Source organism: Vanrija albida (genome assembly GCF_041260175.1).
Source record: "Vanrija albida strain AlHP1 chromosome Unknown contig_1, whole genome shotgun sequence".
NCBI classification, from domain to species: domain Eukaryota; kingdom Fungi; phylum Basidiomycota; class Tremellomycetes; order Trichosporonales; family Trichosporonaceae; genus Vanrija; species Vanrija albida.
Window position 1 is genome coordinate 3,076,739 of NW_027191420.1, and position 21,712 is coordinate 3,098,450.

A 21,712-nucleotide genomic window follows, 5' to 3' on the forward strand; every position below is an offset into this window, starting at 1 on the left:
GTTCCATGGCAGCTGTCACGACGTCAACATCGCCGCATCCACGGACACCATCTCGGGTCTAGTTACTGCCGGCTGGCGGCCGGCGCACGCGCCGCGGCGGCTGCAGCGTCCTCTGCGCGTGACTGGTCAAGACCGACCCAGCCGACGCGACTCTCGAGGTTGGCCTTTGTCTTCTCGCGCGCCTGCCGCAGGCGCTGCAGCCGCAGGACGTCGTCTATATCATTATATTTGCCCTTGCTGCCGCCATCTGTGCTCTTCTGCGACGATACTGCGCCGTCTTCTACACTCCGGAGCGGCGAACCGGGCGGAGCGAGCGTCGCCCGCATCGCGGCAATCTCGTCGTCCAGTCGGTCGAGGTCTGCCCGCAGGTCACGCCGAGTGACGAGCGTCTGCAGCTCCTTGAGCGAGTCCTTGGCTGTGATGCTGATGTGTTGAAAGCGCGCAGGCTGCACATGTCAGCTCTGCCCGCTGCGGGCAACTCACGCCAAGCATCGATCCACCAAACTGTGACTGTCAGAGGCTGCACACCGCACTGGAGTCCGCTCACCCATCGAACGCAGATGGTAATCACGTCAACCGCGCTCTGCTCCTGGAGGACGCGCAGGAGACGCTCTCCGCCGAACTTTTCGCCATCGTCGTCGAAGGCTTCGAGTAGCTGGGCGGGTTAGGGCAGTCGGACACCAAACCCACCTGGTAGTCGCCTTCCCCGCCTGTCCCATTCTTCCCTTCGTTCAGGCCGACGACACGAGCAGCCCACATGCGGCAGGTGGGCTCGGATGCGCGCTCCTTGCCCTTGCTCCGGCCTGGAGCGCGTCCCTCGCCAGCCTGGAACGCGCCCTCGTTGCGCGCCAGCAGCTCCTCGCCGACCAGGCGCACAACGTCCAGCTCGCGCACGATACGCTTCGCTTCCTTGGTGAGCGCCGCAACGGTGCGGACGTGGCTCGGCGGCTCGAATGACAGCGTGAAGCTGATGAAGGTCGAGTCTTGGTCGTGAAGGTGAGGCGACGCGGCGAGCAACGGCGGCGGCGCGTCGGGCTTGAGCCAGCCGTCCAGTGTCGGCGCTCGTGGGGGTGTGTATGCACGGGCGCGCTTGGGAGCTATGGAGGGGGCACCTGCAGTGTCCCCTTCAAGACCGCGCTTGCTCATGGTGGCGATGAGGGATGGAACCTCGAGTTGGAGGGAAGGTGGATGCGAAAGTGGAGGTGACGCGGATGACCTCACCTCACCCAGGGCCACAACTCGTGTGCTCAGCCCAGCACCTCTTCTACAACCCTTCAGTCGCACTCATGCCCTATCAAAGCCAAGATCATGATAATACGTATACATGCATATGCAACTGCTGCCGACCTACTTGACCCCAAGTCTATTTACACGATGGCCTCAAGCTGGTGGGCGAGGTCCAGCGCAGGCTTGATCATGGCCTGCATAGGCCCGCCGCGCTTGATGCCCTTTCCACCAGCAATGTCGAGCGCGATGCGCGACGAGTCGTGGGCGGCAACGGCAGCGAGGGCAATGTCGGGGATGGGCGACTTGGGGAAGGTGAAGGTCTGGGTAGATGGCTCGAGGTCCCATCCACGCTGAGAGGTTAGCTTCTGCACAAGTAGAAAGGGGAAAGCTACCCACCTCGGTAGCAAACTTGACGAGCTGGGACGTCTCTCCGCTCTTGAAGAAGAGGAGTGCGGCCGCGTTCTGCAGAGGCAGCGAGGGGTACGATGTCTCGATGGTGAGGGCGATCTGCTCGCGGATGGTGCTCATGAGGCGGTCGAGGAGGACAGCGTACTCCTCGCGAGGCACGCGTTCACGGGCGCGGTAGATCTTGTTGTACGCGCCCTCCATCATCCAGCGCTCCAGGTCGACCGGCCAGCGGACAAAGACATCGCCGAGCTCGCTGACGTCGAGGGCCTCGAGCGTCATGTGGAACTGCGAGTACTTGCCCTCACTCAGCATCGCCAGGAGCTGCAGGCCAATGATGATGGGGCGGTTGGGCGACGCGGGGAGAACGCGCGCGAGGTTGACGTAGAACGCCTGGAGGGCAGCGTTGTACTGGGTGTAGGCGGTCAGGTTGCTCTGTCGCAAGGCGTTGAAGGTCGCGATCTCGAGAATGGTCCCTGGGTGGGTTAGAGGGTTGGTCTATCGTGATACACAGGGCAACTCACGCGCAGCAAGGAGGTCCTTGGCATCGGCATCGGGAGGGGCAAAGTAGAGGCCAGAGCGGACGAGCTGGACCTGGGCGGCGTTAGTCAACAAACACTACAGCTCATCATGGCCAAACGCACCTTGAGCTGCGACGCCTGCTTGGCGACCTCGTCCTTTGCGCCAGCGTCAAAGCGCTTCTGAAGGTCGGCGACTGATCGCTGCAGATCGAGGGACATGCTGGGTGGTGGTAGGAGAGAAGGTGGGGGAAGGTGGAGGAGGGGAGAGGGGACGAGCAGTCGTCGAGGTCGGGCCGAGGCTAAATCGGGTGCTGGTGCGGTATGCTGTACCGTATCGAGTGATCTCTAGCGCTCCGTCTCGTGTGGTGTCGAGTTGAGCAGTCTATGTGGTGAAGGAGAAGCTGAAGAATGCGAGGATGGTGATGACAATGAGAGCATCCATCATCGACCAGGCAGGCGGGTATGACGAACGACGCGTGGCTCGCTCACTGGGTGCGGTGCCACAATTTCAAAACGCCGTGCTGGCTGGGTGGAGGTCTGCCAGCCAGGCGGGGGCTTGGCCTGCTGACGCTGTGGTTCCAGCACTCACCCAGCAGTGCCTGCCTGGCTGCTTCTGCCTCGCCTGGCCAGCGCGAGTCTGGCTCGTTGGTCACCCACTCGGCGTCGCTCGCTGCCCTCCCCTCCCCTCCCACTACGGCTTACTCTTTCCACTCGACACCACCTCAACACACCCACACTCTTCCACCTCACAACCCCAAACCAACAAACCCCCTTCTAGAGCAAGGCATAGCCCGACTCAAGGGCTCTCTAGCATCTCGTTTGACTGCATCGTTCACCTCGGCTCGCTCTCAAAAACCTCACGTTATCGCATCAACCGCGTCGGTAGACACCGAAAGTCGCCTTCCTCCAGTTGACCAACATTTTCTATCTTGTTCCACCACAGTGTAAGCGTCGCGACGATTCAACTCGGCCAGTCCAGTTGGCCTGGTCCCATCCCGTCATCCCGTCTGCACAGTGTTGGCTGACACGCCCCAAGTCTAGCATGTCGTCCGCCGCCCCCCAGGCCAACGGCCACCCTACCTCCACCGACTCTGCCAACGTTGTCGTTGCCCCTCAGTCGACGTCCAAAATCCAGCCCAGCGACGTTGGATGGCAGTTTGTTCCCCAGTACTAGTAAGTCGTCTGGCCCCTGATCAAGTTGTTGGAGGAGGTGCACAGACCTGGCGCGGCGAGCAAATAATCTTGCTTCATTTTGGGTGATCGTGTGCTGACAAGATGATAGCAACTTTGTGAACAAGCAGCCCCACCGCCTGCACTGCTTCTACAACAAGCGCTCGACCTTTGTTCACGGCGAGGAGGGTGAGGACACGACTCCTGCCCTCGGACAGCAGGTGAGTGTCAGCTCGGCGTCGCGTGCCTGCTTCCGCTCCACCGGAGAAATCGACGAGTAGCTAACACGTCGTAGGAGATTCACGAGCGTATCGTCAACCTCGGCTTTGACCAATGCAAGGTCTACATCAACTCGATCGACTCGCAGTCGTCGGCTGGCGGTGGCATTCTCATCCAGGTTCTGGGTGAAATGTCCAACGCCAACAAGCCGTGGCGCAAGTTTGCCCAGACCTTCTTCCTTGCCGAGCAGCCCAACGGCTACTTTGTCCTCAACGACATTTTCCGCTACCTCAAGGAGGACACTGATGAGGAGGAGGAGGCCGAGGACGAGAAGGCCGCGATTGTGACCCCGGAGGAGCCCGCCCCGGCGTACGAGGCCGCCCCCGCTGCGCCCGTTGTGGCTGAGAAGCCCACCCAGGACACTGTCGAGGAGGTCGCTGTCCCCGAGCCCGAGCCCGTTGCCGAGGAGCCTGTGAAGGAGCCCGTCAAGGAGGCTGAGCCCGAGCCCACCCCCGCCCCCGTCGAGGAGGCTGCTGCCCCCGAGCCCGAGCCTGCCGTTGAGGAGCCCGTTACCCCCGCACCCGCGCCTGTCGCTGAGGAGCCCGTCGCCAAGCCTGCCGCCCCGGCTGCCAACGGTGCCGCCCCGGCTGCTGCTGCCCCCGCTGCCCCCGCCGCTCCGGCCAAGCCCAAGTCGTGGGCGACGCTCGCTGCTGGTGGCACCAAGTCGTGGAGCTCGATCGCGTCGAACGTGGCTGCCGCTCCCGCTGCTGCCGCGCCCGCTCCTGTGAAGAAGGCCGAGCCGGCCCCGACCCCCGCCGCCGCCCCTGCCGCCGCTGCCCCTGCCGCCCCCGCGGCCGCCACCCCTGCTGCTGCCCCCGCGGCCGCTGCTGGTGCCCGCTCGCCGTACTACGAGAACGCCCTCAAGGTCAACACTGCCCACTGCTTTGTCAAGCTTCCCAACTGGTCGGCCCAGGAGCAGCAGGGCCAGGAGACGATTGACGAGAACACGCTCCGCAACATTGCCTCGCGTTTCGGCGACGTTGTCAAGGTCGAGATTGTCAAGGGCAAGGCCTGCGCGTTTGTCGAGTTTGCCAAGGTCGAGTCGGCCCGCAAGGCGATCATTGCCTCGCTCAGCACGCACCAGGGCGGCGAGGGCGGCGTTTCGCACGGCGAGGGCAAGCTCAACTTTGAGACGCGCAAGGAGAAGGACGAGCGTGGACCCAAGGGACGCCGCGGTGGCGCTCCCGAGGGTGGTGCTGCCCCCCGTGGCGGTGGCCGTGTCGGCGGCAACGCGGGTGGTGAGGGTGCCGGCGGTGCCCAGCGCGGCGGCTCTGCCGGCCGCGGTGGTCGTGGCCGTGGCCGCGGCGGTGCCGGCAACGCTGGTGGTGAGCGCGCCGCCAAGTAAAGCGCCCTTAGATCTTGCAAGGCCGTCAACCTCAACCGGCACCCATCCTGCCTCCCGGTGGTATTAATTCTCGTGACAATTTGTTTGCAGGCGGCCCCCCCTGCAATCTCGGAAGAGAGGTGGAGAAGGTGGAGGAGGGCGGTGTAGCGAAAACAGAGTCGACATGGTGGCGCAGTGAGGGGCCTGCATAGTGTAGAGGCGTGGTTGGTAGATCGTGTTCCAGCATTGGTGTGAGCGAGGTGTGCATTGTAGTAAGAGAGACGTGAGCATGTTCATAACAATGGTGCATGGGGTGTTGTGGTGGGTGTGGGTGTATGCAGGGTATGGTGTTACTGTTGCCAGCCGCGTCCTCTGCCGCGGGCGCGTCCGCCTCCTCGTCCTCGTCCTCGTCCTAGTCCTTGTCCCCGTCCTCGACCGCGCTTGGCAAAGTGCTCGGTATGCGCCGCATCGTCTCCTTCATCGGCGCCACGCTTGGCCGAGCCTGCGCCGCTTGCGCCGCCCGCCCCGCCCGCGAGCCCGCTCTTCGACACGAGGAATTTGAACAGCGCGTCGACGGTGGTGCGATCGCGCCCCCACGTCCAGTCTATGCGCAGAGCCGCGCCCGGCTCGGCCACGGACGGCGGGTCAAAGGACAGGCGCGCACGGAACAGGGGCTCGGGCGGGTCGTGCGCTGCCGGCGGCTGTGGGGCCTGGTCGCTCTCCCCACCCTCTGCCGGCTCTCCGCCGACTGCCCTCCCCGCCTCGCGCTGTGCTGCCCGCCGTGCGGCCCGCGACCAGCTCTGGGCCACGGGCGCGAGCTGCACGACGTCCTCGTCGCCGGCCGCCAGGCCGACACCCACGAGCACGGGCATGACGGCGGCGCGCAGGGCCTGCACCGTCTGTGCCTCTGCCGGGCGGAAGACGAACGCGTTCGGCAGGGGGAGCAGGCGCGCAAACGACGTGCCGGGGACCACCGTCTCGGGGCGGGTGAGGCGGTCGTCGGCGCGCGCAGGACCAAAAGACCACGCGAGCACCCAGCGCGCGGTGCGCGCCTGCCGCAGGCTCAGCACCGCGTAGTTGTCCGTCACCTTGCGCACGGCGGCCACGAGCGGCTCGAGGGACGCGTACCGCCCCACGAGGGACGTGTACCACGCGCACCTTTGCCCGAGGGGCACGCTCTCGTCGACCATCTGCGCGATGAACGCTTCTTCCCCGCCGCGCGTGATCTCCTCGTTGTGCGCGGCGGTTTTGCCGGCCGGCGGCGCGCCGGCCTTGAGCGCGCGCGCCTCGGCCGCCTCGGCCTCGGAGCCGAAGAACGGCGGGTTGCACATCGTCAGCGACCAGCTGTCGGCGGGAACCCGCTCGTCGTCCAGCCAGCCGAGGAGCGTGTTCCCCCGGGCCTCGGGCACGAGGCGGATGGAACTTTCGGCGATGCCGTTGGCCGCGAGCACGGCCGCTGCGTGCTCGCGCGACACGTCGTCGAGCTCCGAGCCGACGCCCTGCGCCTCGGGGCGGAGGAATCGCAGGAGGAGGAGGTAGATCGCGACGTGGCCCGTGCCGATGTCGAGCACGCGCAGGGGGCCGGGAAGGCCGGCGACGAGGTCGAGCGCGGTGAGGACGTAGTCGAGCCTGGTGTCAGCGCCGCGGCGGGGGCAACGTACCGGTTCGCGAGGGTCGGGCACAGGCGGTCGTCGCGGAGGGCGACGTCGAGCCCAAAGTCGGCCTTGAGCAGCGCGGCCGTGAGTGCGCGCAGCGCCGCGGCGTCGGCAAAGTCGATCGACGCGCCGTGCTCGCCCGTCGTGACGCTGGGGTCTTAGTGGGGAAGGGAGGGGGCAACGCACTATGCCGCCAGGGCCGGGTGCTCGCGCGCCAGGAGGGCAAAGTCGGGCCGCGTGTTGTACGGGTTTGCGGGGTGCATCGGCGCGGTGTGGGCGTCGCTGAGGTGCTGTTGTTGTTTTTGGCAGAGGTCGTGCGGCGAGTGGAGGTGGAGGTGGAGGAAGGTGGCACTGGAGGCGGGGGAGGCAATGGTCGTGCCAGCCGTCAGAGCCTGGCTTCGATCATGGCTCTGAGGCTGCAGCGTAGGAACGGACAGAGCCACATCGCCATCGCCGAGGCACAGCCTTGGTGAGCTGGATCGAGTGCACGACGAGGCCTCTACTCGCGGCGCCGCTGCCAGACTCGTCGCTCCCTGCCCTTTGCCGTGCCGCCCCGCCGGGAGCGCCGCAACCCGCACACCCCCATACGCCGCCCCAGGGGGCTACGCAAATGCTCTGCTCACGAGACCACTTGTCATGTCACTCTTGCTTTGTCGCAAGACGATGTGGCCGACTGGGAAGCCGCCTCCGTCGTCGGAATGGAGAATCGGCTGCACCGAGCCACTTGGCACAGGCACGGCCGCCGCGAAATCAGGATCATGTCAGTGCGTGCAAAGGCGCGCGGCTATCTGCACGCCTATGCCCGCGCCTAACCTACCCTTTGGCTCTGGGCCCACGACGCCCTCTGTCCTGTGCCTGAAAATGTCGGTCGGCAGGCGTCAGCACTGAAGTCGAGCAATGTTGTCCAGTCCAGTGGCGATCATGGACCATACAAATCTATTCACAACTCTCACTCACTCTGCGTCAACCACCACGCCGCCGCCCACGTCCACGTCCATTCCCTACCCGCTTCATCGATATTGACTACTCTCTATAACCCACAACCCTCACCCCCACACCCACCCGTCATCAGCATTGGACAACACCCACTCCTCACGCATGCCAAGGCATCGACGATCGGCACGTGCTCCTGCGCGTGAGGTGCCCGAGCGCCAAAGCGGCAGCAACAGCAGCAGCAGCATCAAGTGAGTAACTCGATCTCGACGCGTCGACTGACGCGACAGAACGCGCATCCGCATAGTCCAGCTCGCCCTCCTCACCCTCTACTCGGTCGTCGTCGTGCTCGGCATCGCATGGCTGCACCTCGAGCAGACGATACGCAGCTGGGCAACCTGCATCTTTGGCCTATCACTCCTGCGTATGTGGCGTTCCCGCGTTCACACATATCTGACGTCGCCACCAGTCGTCCTGTCCAAGGCGCTTGACGAGCGCCCATCGGCGTCGAGGAAGCGCGCAAAGTACAGGGTGTGGCCGGGCGTCCAGGCGACGGTGCAGGATGGCCTCCGCATGGTGAGTAGCCCACTGGTGCACATGACGCCAGCGTCGACGCCCAGCAGCTCGCTCACGCTCCACGCAGATCTCGGTCGCCGCAGCGCGCACTTCGTCCAACGTGCTCACAGCGACGCCCACCACGTCGTCGCCCCCCTCGGAGACGCCGTCATCGAGCCCCAAGGCGCAGCTCAGCCCCGACCTGCCAGGATCCGAGATCAGCATCCCGGCGTCCCCACGCCGTATCCACACGGCGTTGTCTGGTGACCTCGCCGAGGCGCGCTCGGACGAGCTGCTCGCGGTGATCGCGTCGTTCCCCATTGCGCTGCTCCACCACCTGCTCGGCACAAGGGCGCTGCCGCATGCACCGCTCATCGACCTGCTGCCCTCGGGATATCTGTCCAGCCTCAAGCGGACAGAAGCGCGCGTGCGGTTCGCAGCGGCGCACGCTGGACCGTCCGGGTCGGGATCGCCCCCTAAGAACGGCGCGTCGGCGCCCGCGCCCGCACAGCAGTCGGAAGGCAAGGTTCCCAACGGCCAAACGGACGAGGAGTGGGAGGACGCAGGGAACGGCAAGAACGAGGCAGACGGCGAGCCACCCCAGACCCCAGGCGGTACGCCAGCAACGCCCGCGACCAAAAAGTCCAACCTCGGCGCGCCGTACCCTGCCAACCTGCCCCTGGCTCTGCTCCGCCTGATGGAGGCCTACATCCTCGGACTGGCCGACCTGCCGGTCGCGCGGGGAGGCTGGTCCGCGTCGCAGGCGGACCGCGCGCTGGACGTTGTCAAGGGGCTCAACCACTACCTCAGCGAGACGGAGAGCGTGTATGCTGGTGAGTCTTGTTCGACTGCGTGGTCGCTGACAATTGCAGACCCTCCGCCCTTTGTCAATCTTGGCAACGCCCTGAACTTTGTGCTTCTCTGCGCTCCGCCATTCCTGGCGTGTGCTGTCCGTACATGGCGCGCGATTCTCATCACGATCGTCGCTGGCAGCTATGTCAAGCTGAGTCTCGAGCCGACGATTGAGGAGCCCGACCCGTCAGGTGAGCGCCGTGGCTCTTCTTTACTGACCGGTTATAGCTCCCAACCACCCGTTGAAACAGACCCTTTTGCACAACCTGCACGAGGCCCTCGACACGTGCCCCTCACTCGCACGGTACTACCGCGCGCGGCTTGTCACGCGTCTGGGTGGGGACTCTGACGAGGTCCACGAGCTGGATCGTCGGACGAGACGGCGCGACGAGTGGCTGCCAACGTTCTGAGTCAGCACGTCTGTCGGCTATACGATAGTATTATATAGAGCTTTTATTATTATTACTCGACAATGTCTGGGTGTAAGTCTAGTAGAGTCACCTATGTAAAGTATACATGTTTGGTGGTGGCTGCTGCTCTGTCGCTTGGCACGAGTGGGTGCACTAGCCCACTCGTTGTCCACGATCGAGCGCGACGCGTTTGGCGGCCTGGTCGGGTATGAGCAGGTGTGGAGGGCAGGGGACTTTAGCCGGTCATGATTTTTAGTCTTGACCTAAAGGATGAAATCTATTTGCCAGTTTAGTGCGTCGTGAGAGGGGGGCGGGTGGCGCGGGGGCGGGGGGGCGGGGGCGGGGAAGGGAAGCGAGCCGGTAAAGGCGGAAACCCGCTGTTTCTCTGCCGATTTGGCTATGACGTCTGGACGGCAGCTGACTGGGCGGCCGCCGCGGGCAGGTGGGAGGCAGGTGGCCCAGGTGGCCCAGGAGTCGCCGGCTACGTACTCTGGTGGTGCTTGATCAGAGTTTGGCGTGTTGCGGGGGGCGGGGCAGACGACGAGAGGGGAGCAGCAAGTCGCTGGCCAATGCGCGCCGTCTGACTGGCCAGTTTGACGCGTCGATGGCCGGGTGAGCGCCGTGCCCAGTAGCCGGCAACCTACTATTATTCTCAGAAAGCCATGCCTGCCTCCTCTCACACTTTTCCTCCACGTCGCACACGTTGACAACATCCCATCCTTCTGCAACTAGACGCTCGACGCTGCAGCAAGCACAAGCACACTGGGCATACCCTCGCGCACCGCTATAACCACACACATACACACCACAATGTCCACCGCAAACCTCAAGTCTATCACTCGCGAAGAGGTCGAGAAGGTGGGTTTTGTCAGGAGGGGGGGGTGGGCAGCAGAGAGGCGAGGCGCGAAAACCACCCCCCGGCGATAGCGCCAACACGCTACTCACACACACAGCACAACAAGCAGGGCGACCTCTGGGTCATCATCGACTCGATCGTCTACGACCTCAGCAAGTTTGCCCGTCTCCACCCCGGTGGCGCTGGCGTCCTGTACGATGCCGACGTTGGTGAGTGGCGACGACGGGGGTGATGGTGGCGCGTGTGATGGCGGCGCGTGTGATGGCCGCCGCTACGGTGCTCGAAGGCACCGCGCGTATCGGTATCCACACGTCCACACACGCTCACCTTTCCCGCCCATCTCGAACCTTCGACCACGCCGCTAACACTCGCAGCCGGACAGGACGCCACCAGCGTCTTCTACGGCCTTCACCGTCAGGAGGTCCTCGAGAAGCCCCAGTACCAGCGCCTCCGCATCGGTGTGATCGAGGGTGAGACGCCCAAGGTCAAGGCGTTTGTCGCCGGAGAGCTCTCGCGCGTCCCCTACGGCGAGCCCACGTGGCTCACGCCCCCCTTCAAGAGCCCCTACTACAAGGAGTCGCACCGCGCCCTCCAGAAGGCCATGCGCAAGTATGTCGACGAGGTCATCTACCCCGACGCCCAGGCGTGCGAGGAGAGCGGCAAGCGCGCCTCGGCCGAGGTCCTCAAGTCGATGGGCGAGGAGACTGGCATCAACCGCATGCGTCTCGGTCCCGGCAAGCACCTCCACGGCCACAAGCTCATGGGCGGCATTGTCAAGGGCGAGGAGTTTGACTACTTCCAGTGGGTAGAGCGTGGGGAGAGTCGAGGAATGCGCTAACATCCTTTGCAGCGAGTTGATCATCACCCAGGAGATGGTCCGTGGTGGTGCCCGTGGTTACGCCGACGGCCTCAACGGTGGTATGGTCATCGGTCTGCCCCCCGTCCTCAACTTTGCCAAGGAGCCCCTCCGCACCAAGGTCCTCACCGAGGTCTTCAACGCAGACAAGGTCATCTCGCTTGCCATCTCCGAGGCGTTCGCCGGTTCCGACGTCCAGGGCCTCCGCTGCACGGCTGTCAAGTCGGAGGACGGCTCGTACTGGACCATCAACGGCACCAAGAAGTGGATCACGGGCGGTATGCACTCGGACTACTTCACCGTCGGCTGCCGCACCGACGGTGGCCTCACCGTCTTCCTCGTCCCCCGTGGCGAGGGCGTCGAGACCAAGCCCATCAAGACGTCGTACTCGGCCGCCGCCGGTACCGCCTACATCACCTTTGACAACGTCAAGGTCCCCGCCGACCACATGCTCGGCCCCGAGGACGGAGGTCTCCTCGTAATTCTCTCCAACTTCAACCACGAGCGTTGGGTCATGTGCTGCGGCTCTGCTCGTGGCTCGCGCTTCATTGTCGAGGAGTGCATGAAGTGGGCTGCCCAGCGCCAGGTCTTCGGCAAGCCCCTCCTTGCCCAGCCCGTCATCCGCCAGAAGCTCGCCTTCATGCTCGCAAAGGTCGAGGCCCTCCAGGCCTGGCTCGAGAGCGTCACGTACCAGCTCTGCCAGATGTCGTACCGTGAGCAGTCCAAGTACCTCGCTGGCCAGATTGCATTCCTCAAGATGCTCTGCACGCGCGTCTCGGGCGAGATTGCCGACGAGGCCGTCCAGATCTTCGGTGGCCGTGGTATCACCAAGACGGGCATGGGCAAGTTCATTGAGCAGCACCAGCGCACCCAGAAGTTCGACGCCATCCTCGGCGGTGCCGAGGAGGTCCTCGGTGACCTCGGTGTCCGCCAGGCCATGCGCGCCATGCCCAAGGACCAGAGGCTGTAAGCGTAGGAGACGTAGTACTACTGGAATAATGACGACGCTACTTTGTATTCCTGTCTTGTAACAGCAGGCCATGTGAACATGTTGAAGGGAGAGGCGAGGGGAGCGCGAGCGCAGCGAGCGGGCCGAGGTGCTTGAAGTCGATCTCTCTCCAGTGCCACTGGCGGCGGAAGTAAAAGGACGGTGGTGGAGGTGGTGGTGCCTGAGTCGACTCGCGATGCTGCGCGGTGGCAGTCGGCTCGTCCTTCCGAAAAAGTAACTGGCCAGCTCGACCTTTCGACTTTGTCATCTCCACAACCCCCCTCCCCCTCCTCCTCCTTCACGAGTGCAAGCTAGAGCGCCGCTCTAGCCGAGGCAAGCATGACGTCCCTCGCCGACGTCCTGAAAATCTCCATCCTCGGAAACGACTCTATCCACGTCGGCTTCCACCTCCTCCCGTACATCTTCCGCACGATCGTGACCACGCTCCCGTCGAGCACGTACGCCCTCATCACAGACACCAACCTCGCGCGCCTGTACCTCCCCGCCATTGAGGATGCGTTCAACACCGCCGCCGCCGAGGCAGGCTCCAAGGCACGCTTCCTCACGTACCAGGTCGCTCCTGGAGAGGGCGCAAAGTCGCGCCAGGTCAAGGGCGACATTGAGGACTGGCTCCTCGACGAGAAGTGTACCCGCGACACTGTGATCCTCGCGTTCGGCGGTGGTGTCATTGGCGACCTGACCGGCTTCGTCGCCGCGACGTTGTAAGTGTGCTCGCAGCTGCAGCTGGAGCCCACGTTCGTGTACTGACGCCGCCCCAGCATGCGTGGCGTCAAGTTCGTCCAGATCCCCACGACCCTGCTCGCCATGGTCGACTCGAGCGTCGGCGGCAAGACGGCCATCGACACGCCGCACGGCAAGAACCTCATCGGCGCGTTCTGGCAGCCCAGCTACATCTTCATCGACCTCGCCTTCCTCTCGACGCTCAACAAGCGCGAGTTCTCCAACGGCATGGCCGAGGTCGTCAAGACGGCCGCCATCTGGAAGGCCGACGACTTTGCCCTCCTCGAGTCGCGCGCCGAGGAGATTTCCTCGGCCGTGTCCACCAAGGCCGAGGGCTTTGCCGGCCGCTTCGAAAAGGACCGCTCGGTCGCCCAGGGCCTGCTCCTGACCGTCGTCTCTGGCTCGGTCTACGTCAAGGCGCACATTGTCACCATTGACGAGCGCGAGACGGGCCTCCGCAACCTCGTCAACTTTGGCCACACGATCGGCCACGCCATCGAGGCCGTCCTCACCCCCGCCATCCTCCACGGCGAGTGCGTGTCGGTCGGCATGATCCTCGAGGCCGAAGTCGCCCGCCAGCTCGGCCACCTCAACCAGGTCGCCGTTGGCCGCCTCACCCGTGCCTGCGCGGCCTACGGCCTGCCCGTGTCGCTCTCGGACCGCCGCATTGCGTCCCTCCCTGCGGCCTCGCAGCTCACCGTCGACCGCCTCCTCGACATTATGCGCATTGACAAGAAGAACTCGGGCCCCGCCAAGAAGATTGTCATCCTCTCCCGCATCGGCAAGACGTACGAGGAGAAGGCGACCGTCGTGGCCGACGAGGTTATCCGCAAGGTTCTTTGCGAGGCCGCCACGGTCATTCCTGGCGTGCCTACCAAGTCGCCCGTCACCATGGAGACGCCCGGCTCCAAGTCGATTTCCAACCGCGCGCTTGTCCTCGCCGCTCTCGGCAAGGGCACCTGCCGCGTGCGCAACCTCCTCCACTCGGACGACACGGCCGTCATGATGAACGCGCTCACCGAGCTCAAGGCTGCCGTCTTCGGCTGGGAGGACGGAGGCGAGACCATCGTCGTCGAGGGCCACGGCGGCAAGCTCTCACCCCCGCCCAAGGGCAAGGAGCTCTACCTAGGCAACGCCGGCACTGCCGCTCGCTTCCTCACCACGGTCTGCACCATTGTGCAGGGTGAGGGCGCCGATGACACCACGGTTATCACTGGCAACGCCCGCATGAAGCAGCGCCCCATCGGCCCGCTCGTCGACGCCCTCCGCGCCAACGGCGCCAAGGCCGACTACCTCGAGGGCCAGGGCTGCCTTCCCCTCAACATTGCCACTGACGGCCTCCGCGGTGGCCACATCCAGCTCGCCGCCAGCGTGTCGAGCCAGTATGTCTCGTCCATCCTCCTCTGCGCGCCCTACGCCAAGGAGGAGGTCACCCTCGAGCTCATCGGCGGCCAGGTCATCTCGCAGCTCTATATCGACATGACCATCGCCATGATGGCCCAGTTCGGCGTCAAGGTCCAGCGCAAGTCGGACGCCAGCGGCAAGCTCCTCGACGTTTACGTTATCCCCAAAGCTACGTACATCAACCCGCCCGTGTACAACGTCGAGTCGGACGCCTCGAGCGCCACGTACCCCCTCGCTATCGCTGCCATCACCGGCACCACGTGCACCATCTCCAACATTGGCTCGTCCTCGCTCCAGGGTGATGCCCGTTTCGCCAAGGAGGTCCTTGAGCCCATGGGCTGCAAGGTCGAGCAGACCGAGACCTACACCACTGTCACTGGCCCTCCTATTGGCCAGCTTCGTGCCCTCGGCAACGTCGACATGGAGCCCATGACCGACGCCTTCCTCACCGCCTCGGTGCTCGCCGCCGTTGCCACTCGCCCCTGCCTCCCCGGCCGCGAGGTTGAGGGCCTCCGCCCCGAGGGCACTCGCATCTACGGCATCGCCAACCAGCGTGTCAAGGAGTGCAACCGTATCAAGGCTATGCGCGACGAGCTCGGCAAGTTTGGCGTCGAGACCGACGAGTTTGACGACGGCATCATCCTCTACGGCAAGCCCTACGAGTCGCTCGCCCACGGCGTCTCGGTCCACACCTACGACGACCACCGTGTCGCCATGGCCCACGCCGTCCTCGCGTGCCTCATCCCCGGCACTATCCTCGAGGAGAAGCGCTGCGTCGAGAAGACGTGGCCCAACTTCTGGGACGACCTCCAGAACAAGATCGGTATCGAGTTTGACGGTGTCGAGCTCGACACGCCCAACCAGGCGTCGACCTCGGGTTCGACGTCTGCCGCCGACTCGCACCCCGTCTTCCTGATCGGTATGCGCGGCGCCGGCAAGACCTACATTGGTCAGATTGCCGCCGAGGTCCTCGGCGGTGAGTACACTGACGCCGATGACGTCTTCGTCAAGGAGACTGGCAAGTCGGTCGCCGAGTTTGTCGCTGCCAACGGCTGGCCGGCCTTCCGCGACACCGAGACCAAGATCCTTGCCGGGTTCCTTGAGGAGAAGCGCGGCAACCACGTCGTTGGTCTCGGCGGCGGCGTCGTCGAGACCGAGGCCGCCCGCAAGCTCCTCACCAACTACGCGGCCAAGGGCGGCGTCGTCGTTCACATCACCCGCGAGCTCGAGGACATTGAGGCCTTCCTTGACAAGATTGGCGGCACTGCCCAGCGCCCCAAGTGGGGTGAGGACTTTGCCGACGTCTTCCGTCGCCGCGAGCCCTGGTACCAGGCGTGCAGCAGCCACGAGTTTGTCAACATTCTTGAACCGATTGGCAAGCAGTCGCCCGCGGACCACCACCGCGCCATGCGCGCCGAGTGCCAGCGCTTCTTCCAGTTTGTCACTGGCAAGGAGACCAACCGCCCGGTGCTCACTGGCCCCAACGCCAAGCCCACCGCGTTCCTCTCCCTCACGTTCCCGGACCTCACACCGGCGCTGGCCAACATTGACACGCTCACCGAGGGCTCGGACGCCATCGAGCTCCGCGTCGACCTCCTCTCGCCCACCGGCAAGGCGCCCACCACGCCCACCCTCCCGCCCGCGTCGTACGTCGCCAAGCAGCTTGCCCAGCTTCGCCTCGTCTCTGGCCTCCCCATCGTCTACTCCGTCCGCTCCAAGGACCAGGGTGGCTGGGCTCCCAGCAACGACGCTGAGGGCTACGCCGCGCTCGTTCACCTCGGCCTCCGCTCCGCCGCCGAGTACGTCGACGTCGAGCTCGCCTGGCCCGCGACCACCATCGCTGGTATCCACGGTGCCCGCCGCCAGTCTGCCCTGATTGCGTCGTGGCACGACTGGACGGGCAAGATGAAGTGGGACGGACCCGAGGTCGCTGCCAAGTATGTCGAGGGCGACAAGCTTGGCGACGTGATCAAGATTGTTGGCACTGCCACGAGCTCTGCCGACAATGCCGCGCTCGCGCTCTTTGCCGACCGCAAGCGCGCCGACCCGGCTGCCAAGCCCCTGCTTGCCATCAACATGGGCGCGCTGGGCCAGCTCTCGCGCGTCATCAACCCCACGCTGACGCCGGTGACTCACGCCGACCTGCCGTCACGCGCGGCCCCCGGCCAGCTCACGGCCCGTGAAGTCAACCAGGCGCGTGCGCTGATCGGCCTCGAGCCCTCGCGCAAGTTCTTCCTCTTCGGCTCGCCGATCGCGGCATCCGTCTCGCCTACCCTCCACAACTCTGGGTTCCAGGCACTGGGATTCCCGCACGTCTACGACCGCCACGAGGCGTCCACTGTCGACGCGGGCGTGCTCGCCGTGCTCAACGACCCGGCGTTCGGCGGTGCGAGCGTGACTATTCCGCTCAAGCTCGACGTTATCCCCCATCTGGCTGGCGTCTCTGAGCACGTCTCGGTCATTGGCGCGGTCAACACGATCATTGTGCGCCAGGGTGCCAATGGACGCGAGCTCTACGGCGACAACACTGATTGGGCTGCGATCCATGAAGCTGCCCAGCGCAATTTATCGCCAGCCCTGGCATCTGGACCCGACGGGCTTACCACGCTCGTTATCGGTGCTGGTGGTACCTGCCGCGCGGCCATTTACGCACTCCACCAGCTCGGAGCACGCCGGATTCTGCTGTTCAACCGTACGCGGGCCAACGCCGAAACCGTCGCCGCGTCGTTCCCCAAGGATTACAACGTCGTGGTCGTCGACGCGCTCGACAAGCTGCCTGCCCACCCCGGCGTGGTCGTGTCGACCGTGCCTGGTACGAGCCTGACGGCCGACGCTCGCGGCGAGGGGATCTACCTGCCATCGTCGGTGCTGGCTGCCCCTGGCGGTGTCGCGATTGACCTCGCTTACAAGCCGTACAAGACTGCTCTGCTGGCCACGGCCGAGGGCGCAGGCTGGGCTAGCATCAGCGGGATTGAGATTCTCACTCTGCAAGGATTCCGTCAATTCAGCCTGTGGACTGGCAAGCCGGCGCCGGTGTCGGTTATGCGCAAAGCGGCCATGGACCAGTACTTTGCGTCGGTCTAAGCGCGTGGGCGCGTGGGACTGGTGTGCTGTCTGGCCAGTCTGGCTGGTGTGTCCCAAGGCCGACCAACGCTTTTGACCGAGAAAAAATCTGTTGCAGTAATGGCATAATGCATATGACACTTGGGTCTTGCCCGGGGGAGTGCGCGTGCTTGCGTGCGTAGAGCGAGCGACTGGTGCAGCTGGTGTGACAAACTAAACGTGGGCTAGCTGGGAGCCGGGCGGCGGCCGCTGGCTGCGAGGCGAGGACGCCCGGTTGTCGCAAGTGTGAATTAATTCCTGGGTCGGGCGCGATGGGCACATCTCGGTCAATCTGGTGAAGCATGTCTGATCACGTTGGCATGTGTCGTCGTGGGTCCCCAGGGGCAAGCGCGATTGGGGGGGGGGGGGGCATATGGGGGGGATACGATGGGAGCGGTGCGGCGGCGTCGCAACGCACAGGCGGACGCGCGGCCCGACGCGGCGGTGCGGCATGGCATGGCACGGCGTCGGCGGTGGGTGACGCGCAGGCCGGATGCCGAGGTGCCACGCGGAGCGTGCGTCGCAATGTAGCCAAGACATGTTTGACTGAGCCTGGGCTTGGGGGCGGTGGGTGGGGTGGGCGTCGGGGGTCGCTCGCTGCTGCCAGCTGCATGCGGTGTTGGCCTCGACGTCGTCTGCCCGGCGAGGTAGCAGGCAGATTACAGCCGCCACCGGCCGGCCGGGCGGGCTGCGCGCTAGTGCCGCCCTAGCGCACGCTTGACTCGCCCCCCCCTTGGCCCCCTTCTTTATCTGTCTTGGGTGCCCCACGCCGCGCGCTGCGGGCTGGGCTGGCTGCATTGCCGCCGGCCGGGCAGGGGAAGGCAGCGCCGGCCAGCACCAAGTTCAAGTTACTCGGCCGCGCGCGTCTGGCGTCTGTCGGCCTGCCGCGCTCGCGGGCACCAACGGCATATGGCATGAGCCTGCCCCTGCCGCCTTCCTTCCCCTGCCTTCCCCCCCCCACTCGGCCACTTTGCACTTTCTTTGCTCGGTAGTGCCTGGGTGCTACTGTTGCTGCTGGACGCAGCCGCCGCCGACCACAACCACAACGGACCAACCCCACCTCGCTCATATACTAGCTCGGCGTCCGACACGCACCCCCGACTACCCCGACTTGCACAAATCCCACACCCCCCTCCCCCCCACTTCCCCACAGCAGCGCATCGTACAAGTACTCGCTCTCGCAGCAGGTAGCCAGCGACAGACGCGACCCCTCTTCGACTCTCCACTCCACTCCATCCCCCCGGACCCCCCGCGCCCCGCCCCACAATGCGCACAGCAAAGGCCCAGCCCGTGCCGACGGTCGACTACGGCCAGGTCTCGCCCAGCGGCGCGCCGCCCCCGCGCAGGAAGCTCTCGGTGACGTGAGTGCGATGGCCAGCAGCAGTGACATGATCGCGACGCGGGCTGACCTCCCCCCCAGCATCAAGCGCGGCTTCTCGTCCTACTTTGGATCCGGTCGCTTCGAGGCCGCCGAAGAAGCCCTCACCTCGCCGAACAAGGCTAACGGCGGTGCCCGGGTAGCGCGCCGGTCGTCGACCGCACCACCAAAGTTCTCGCCCTCGACGAGCGGCAACTCGACCCCGACGAAGACGGCGTCCGACAGCACGGGCAAGTACTTTAGCGACAGCACGGGCAAGTACTTTAGCGACAGCACGGGCAAGTACTCGTACTCCAAGACGTCGGACCGGAACAACAGCATCTCGATCCCCAACGGCGCCCCCGGTGCCGGCCTTGGTGGCCAGCCCCTCGACCCCCACGCCGCGGTTCTGGCCCTCAACGCGGCCGTCGCCGCGCTCAACGAGCACAACGCCCGCTTCGCCCAGCAGCAGGGCTACGGCGGCTTCTCTCAGCAGCAGTCGCAGGGGTACGTCAACGCCGGCCCCGGCGCCGTCATCAACCCCACGCCGGTGCGCACAGTCAGCCGCAACTCGTCCCAGTTCACCAGCTCGAACGGCTACAACCCGGGCTCGTCGCCGGTGCACAAGGCCGCCGGCGGGTTCAGCCAGTCGCCGGCCGAGATGTCGACGACGTCGCAGCAGCCCCAGTCGAGCTTTGGCTTTGGCGCCGCGACCCAGCAGAGGAGCTACAACTCGTACGGTTCCAACGGATCGCCCCCGGTGCAGAAGAAGAAGCCGCTCCCCAGCCAGTCGCAGTCGTCGGCCCAGCTGTACGCCAATAGCCAGGGCAACAACAGCACGTCGCGCCTCGCCGCGCTCTACTCGCGTTGGACGACCGGTGACACCGAGTCGGACGACGAGAACATTGGCTACGGAACCCCCGAGGAGGGCGGCTTCACCGACGACGAGTCGGCCGCCGGCCACGGCCATGGCCACCGCCGCAAGAAGAGCGCGAGCAAGAGCGCCCACCCCAAGCCGATCCCCGCGGCCCAGGTCCACGCCGCCCGCAACGCGCCGCTGCCGCCGTCGTCGGTCGTCGCGACCACCGAGGGCCCCAAGCTCAACCGCAAGAAGGCCACGGGCATGTCCATCCGCCAAGAGTTCCACCATGGCGACCCCGCAGACATCAACCAGGGCGCCGTCCTCGCCACCGACCTCGACCTGTGTCGCGACGTGCTCCGTCTCTTCCTCGAGTCGAGGATGAAGGAGTGTGAGGAGGGTCTCCGTATCAACGACCCCGACAACAACCACCTCTACCTCCAGGTCGGCAACACCATCCTCTCGGCCCTCAAGGGCATGATGACGTTCGACTCGTCCGACCTCCTCTCGGCCCTCGACATAGCCAAGTCGACATCCCACATCGCGTCCAGCCTGCGTCACCCCACCGAGTCGGTCTTCTCCAAGCTCGGTGGCCTCGTCCGCACAAACCACGCCGTCGCCCGTGTCAAGGCCATGACCGTCCTCGAGCTCCACGCCGAGCTGTGTTACGCCGAGTGTATCCTCATGAAGGCTGTGCTCGCCATTGTCGCCGGCGGTGACTGGATGGGCCTGATCCGCGAGGCGCTCAACATGCGCACTGCCCATGGCATCTACAAGACGCTCCAGCAGTTCCTCGACGAGGCCGACAAGGGCGGCTTTGACGAGACGATCGACATGGACTTCCGCTCGGGTGTGCTGCTCGGCAGTGGTACCAGTGCCCTCATCCTGTCGCTCCTCCCCGCCAAGGTGCTCAAGGTCGCCGAGGTCTTCGGCTTCCTCGGTGACCGCGACTACGCCCTCAAGACGCTCATGGCCGCCGGTGGCTGGTCGGCCAACTCGGACCTCCCCGCCTACAACGAGGAGACCGAGGGTGTGCGTCGCCCCATTTGCGACATGGTCATCCTCGTCTTCCACCTCGTCATCTCGGTCCTCATGCCCGTGTCCCACGTCGACATTCCCACGGCCCGCAAGATTGTAAACTACAACCTCGGCCGCTACCCCACGGGCATCTTCTTCCTCTACTTCCAGGCCCGTTTGATGACCTCGCAGTGCGAGCCCGAGCGCGCCAACGAATCGCTCCAGAAGGCCCTCGACCTCGACCTCGAGTATGTCCAGCTCCAGCACATGTGTCTCTGGGACTACGGCTGCAACTACCTCATCACGACCCAGTACGACGGTGCCCGCCAGTGTTTCGAGATTCTCCGCTCAGAGTCCAACTGGTCGCGTGCCGTGTACACGTACATCTCGGCTGCTACCATGATGATGGTTGCCGACGACCCGCGCTACCCCGAGGCCACCACCGAGAACATTCTCGAGCTCATGGCCGAGCTTCCCAAGCTCGGCAAGAAGCTCGCCGGCAAGTCGCTGCCCATCGAGAAGATGTGCTTGCGCAAGGGCCGCAAGTACCTTGCCCAGGGCAACTACCTCTTCCTCCCCGCCATGGAGCTGTCGTACAGCTTTGGTCTTATCGGACACGCGCCCAAGCGTCTCCTCGTCGACATCTGGATCCCGCGCATCACGGCCGCGCTCGAGGACCTCGAGTCGCAGTCGCCCGAGACGTACGGCAACGGTGTCCAGTACTGGGACGACTACGTGCTCGGCCACTTCCTCCGTGGTGTGTGCCAGTTCATTGCGCGCTACCAGCCCCCCGAGGCCACGGCCGAGGCCCTGCGCGTCGGGCCCGGTGCGCCGACCGACAAGCAGCTCGACGCTGGCGCCGAGGCCGACTTCAAGAAGGTCATTGCCGCGTCGCCCCAGGTGCGCCTGGACCACTGGATGCTGTTCCACAACCACTACGAGCTGGGCCGCCTGTACGCCAAGCGTGGCGACAAGAAGAATGCGCGTATCAACTTTGATGTTGTCATCAACAACAAGCTGCCTACGCCCAACCTGTACACGCACAAGGGCCAGGGCAAGTACTCTATGGAGGGCGCGCTGCAGATCAAGACGCACTCTGCGATTTCCAACCTGGACAAGAAGTAGTGCGGGGCGAGTGCGAGCGGACGTTGAACGCGCTGGCGCGGAGGTTGACCGCGGCGGCGGTGGCGGTGGCCGCGGG

General features: G+C 65.0%; 8 protein-coding genes across 8 annotated transcripts; 5 read left to right on the forward strand and 3 right to left on the reverse strand.

Annotated features, from left to right (window-relative positions):
- Positions 1-62: 62 nt before the first annotated feature.
- Positions 63-1,146, reverse strand: Q8F55_001249 (uncharacterized protein; the record flags this gene model as incomplete). The annotated part of the gene is made up of 4 exons (XM_069349875.1): positions 63-446; positions 484-504; positions 548-655; positions 691-1,146. The coding sequence occupies 4 exons, from the start codon at positions 1,144-1,146 to the stop codon at positions 63-65; spliced, it is 969 nt and encodes a 322-aa protein (XP_069213419.1).
- A 221-nt stretch (positions 1,147-1,367) lies between these two features.
- Positions 1,368-2,372, reverse strand: RPN12 (regulatory particle non-ATPase; the record flags this gene model as incomplete). The annotated part of the gene is made up of 4 exons (XM_069349876.1): positions 1,368-1,577; positions 1,624-2,108; positions 2,157-2,226; positions 2,277-2,372. The coding sequence occupies 4 exons, from the start codon at positions 2,370-2,372 to the stop codon at positions 1,368-1,370; spliced, it is 861 nt and encodes a 286-aa protein (XP_069213420.1).
- Positions 2,373-3,195: 823 nt separating this feature from the next.
- Positions 3,196-4,947, forward strand: Q8F55_001251 (uncharacterized protein; the record flags this gene model as incomplete). The annotated part of the gene is made up of 3 exons (XM_069349877.1): positions 3,196-3,326; positions 3,436-3,544; positions 3,619-4,947. The coding sequence occupies 3 exons, from the start codon at positions 3,196-3,198 to the stop codon at positions 4,945-4,947; spliced, it is 1,569 nt and encodes a 522-aa protein (XP_069213421.1).
- Positions 4,948-5,276: 329 nt separating this feature from the next.
- On the reverse strand, positions 5,277-6,844 carry Q8F55_001252 (uncharacterized protein; the record flags this gene model as incomplete). Its single annotated transcript, XM_069349878.1, has 3 exons — positions 5,277-6,555; positions 6,588-6,731; positions 6,768-6,844. The coding sequence occupies 3 exons, from the start codon at positions 6,842-6,844 to the stop codon at positions 5,277-5,279; spliced, it is 1,500 nt and encodes a 499-aa protein (XP_069213422.1).
- An 835-nt stretch (positions 6,845-7,679) lies between these two features.
- Positions 7,680-9,331, forward strand: Q8F55_001253 (uncharacterized protein; the record flags this gene model as incomplete). The annotated part of the gene is made up of 6 exons (XM_069349879.1): positions 7,680-7,765; positions 7,805-7,938; positions 7,984-8,090; positions 8,158-8,902; positions 8,942-9,112; positions 9,150-9,331. 6 exons carry the CDS (start codon positions 7,680-7,682, stop codon positions 9,329-9,331), a joined length of 1,425 nt encoding a protein of 474 aa, XP_069213423.1.
- An 810-nt stretch (positions 9,332-10,141) lies between these two features.
- Positions 10,142-12,013, forward strand: Q8F55_001254 (uncharacterized protein; the record flags this gene model as incomplete). Its single annotated transcript, XM_069349880.1, has 4 exons — positions 10,142-10,189; positions 10,285-10,396; positions 10,562-10,988; positions 11,038-12,013. The coding sequence occupies 4 exons, from the start codon at positions 10,142-10,144 to the stop codon at positions 12,011-12,013; spliced, it is 1,563 nt and encodes a 520-aa protein (XP_069213424.1).
- Positions 12,014-12,370: 357 nt separating this feature from the next.
- On the forward strand, positions 12,371-17,260 carry Q8F55_001255 (uncharacterized protein; the record flags this gene model as incomplete). The annotated part of the gene is made up of 2 exons (XM_069349881.1): positions 12,371-12,753; positions 12,811-17,260. The coding sequence occupies 2 exons, from the start codon at positions 12,371-12,373 to the stop codon at positions 17,258-17,260; spliced, it is 4,833 nt and encodes a 1,610-aa protein (XP_069213425.1).
- A 1,284-nt stretch (positions 17,261-18,544) lies between these two features.
- Q8F55_001256 (uncharacterized protein) lies at positions 18,545-21,636 on the forward strand (the record flags this gene model as incomplete). Its single annotated transcript, XM_069349882.1, has 2 exons — positions 18,545-18,639; positions 18,699-21,636. The coding sequence occupies 2 exons, from the start codon at positions 18,545-18,547 to the stop codon at positions 21,634-21,636; spliced, it is 3,033 nt and encodes a 1,010-aa protein (XP_069213426.1).
- Positions 21,637-21,712: the final 76 nt, after the last annotated feature.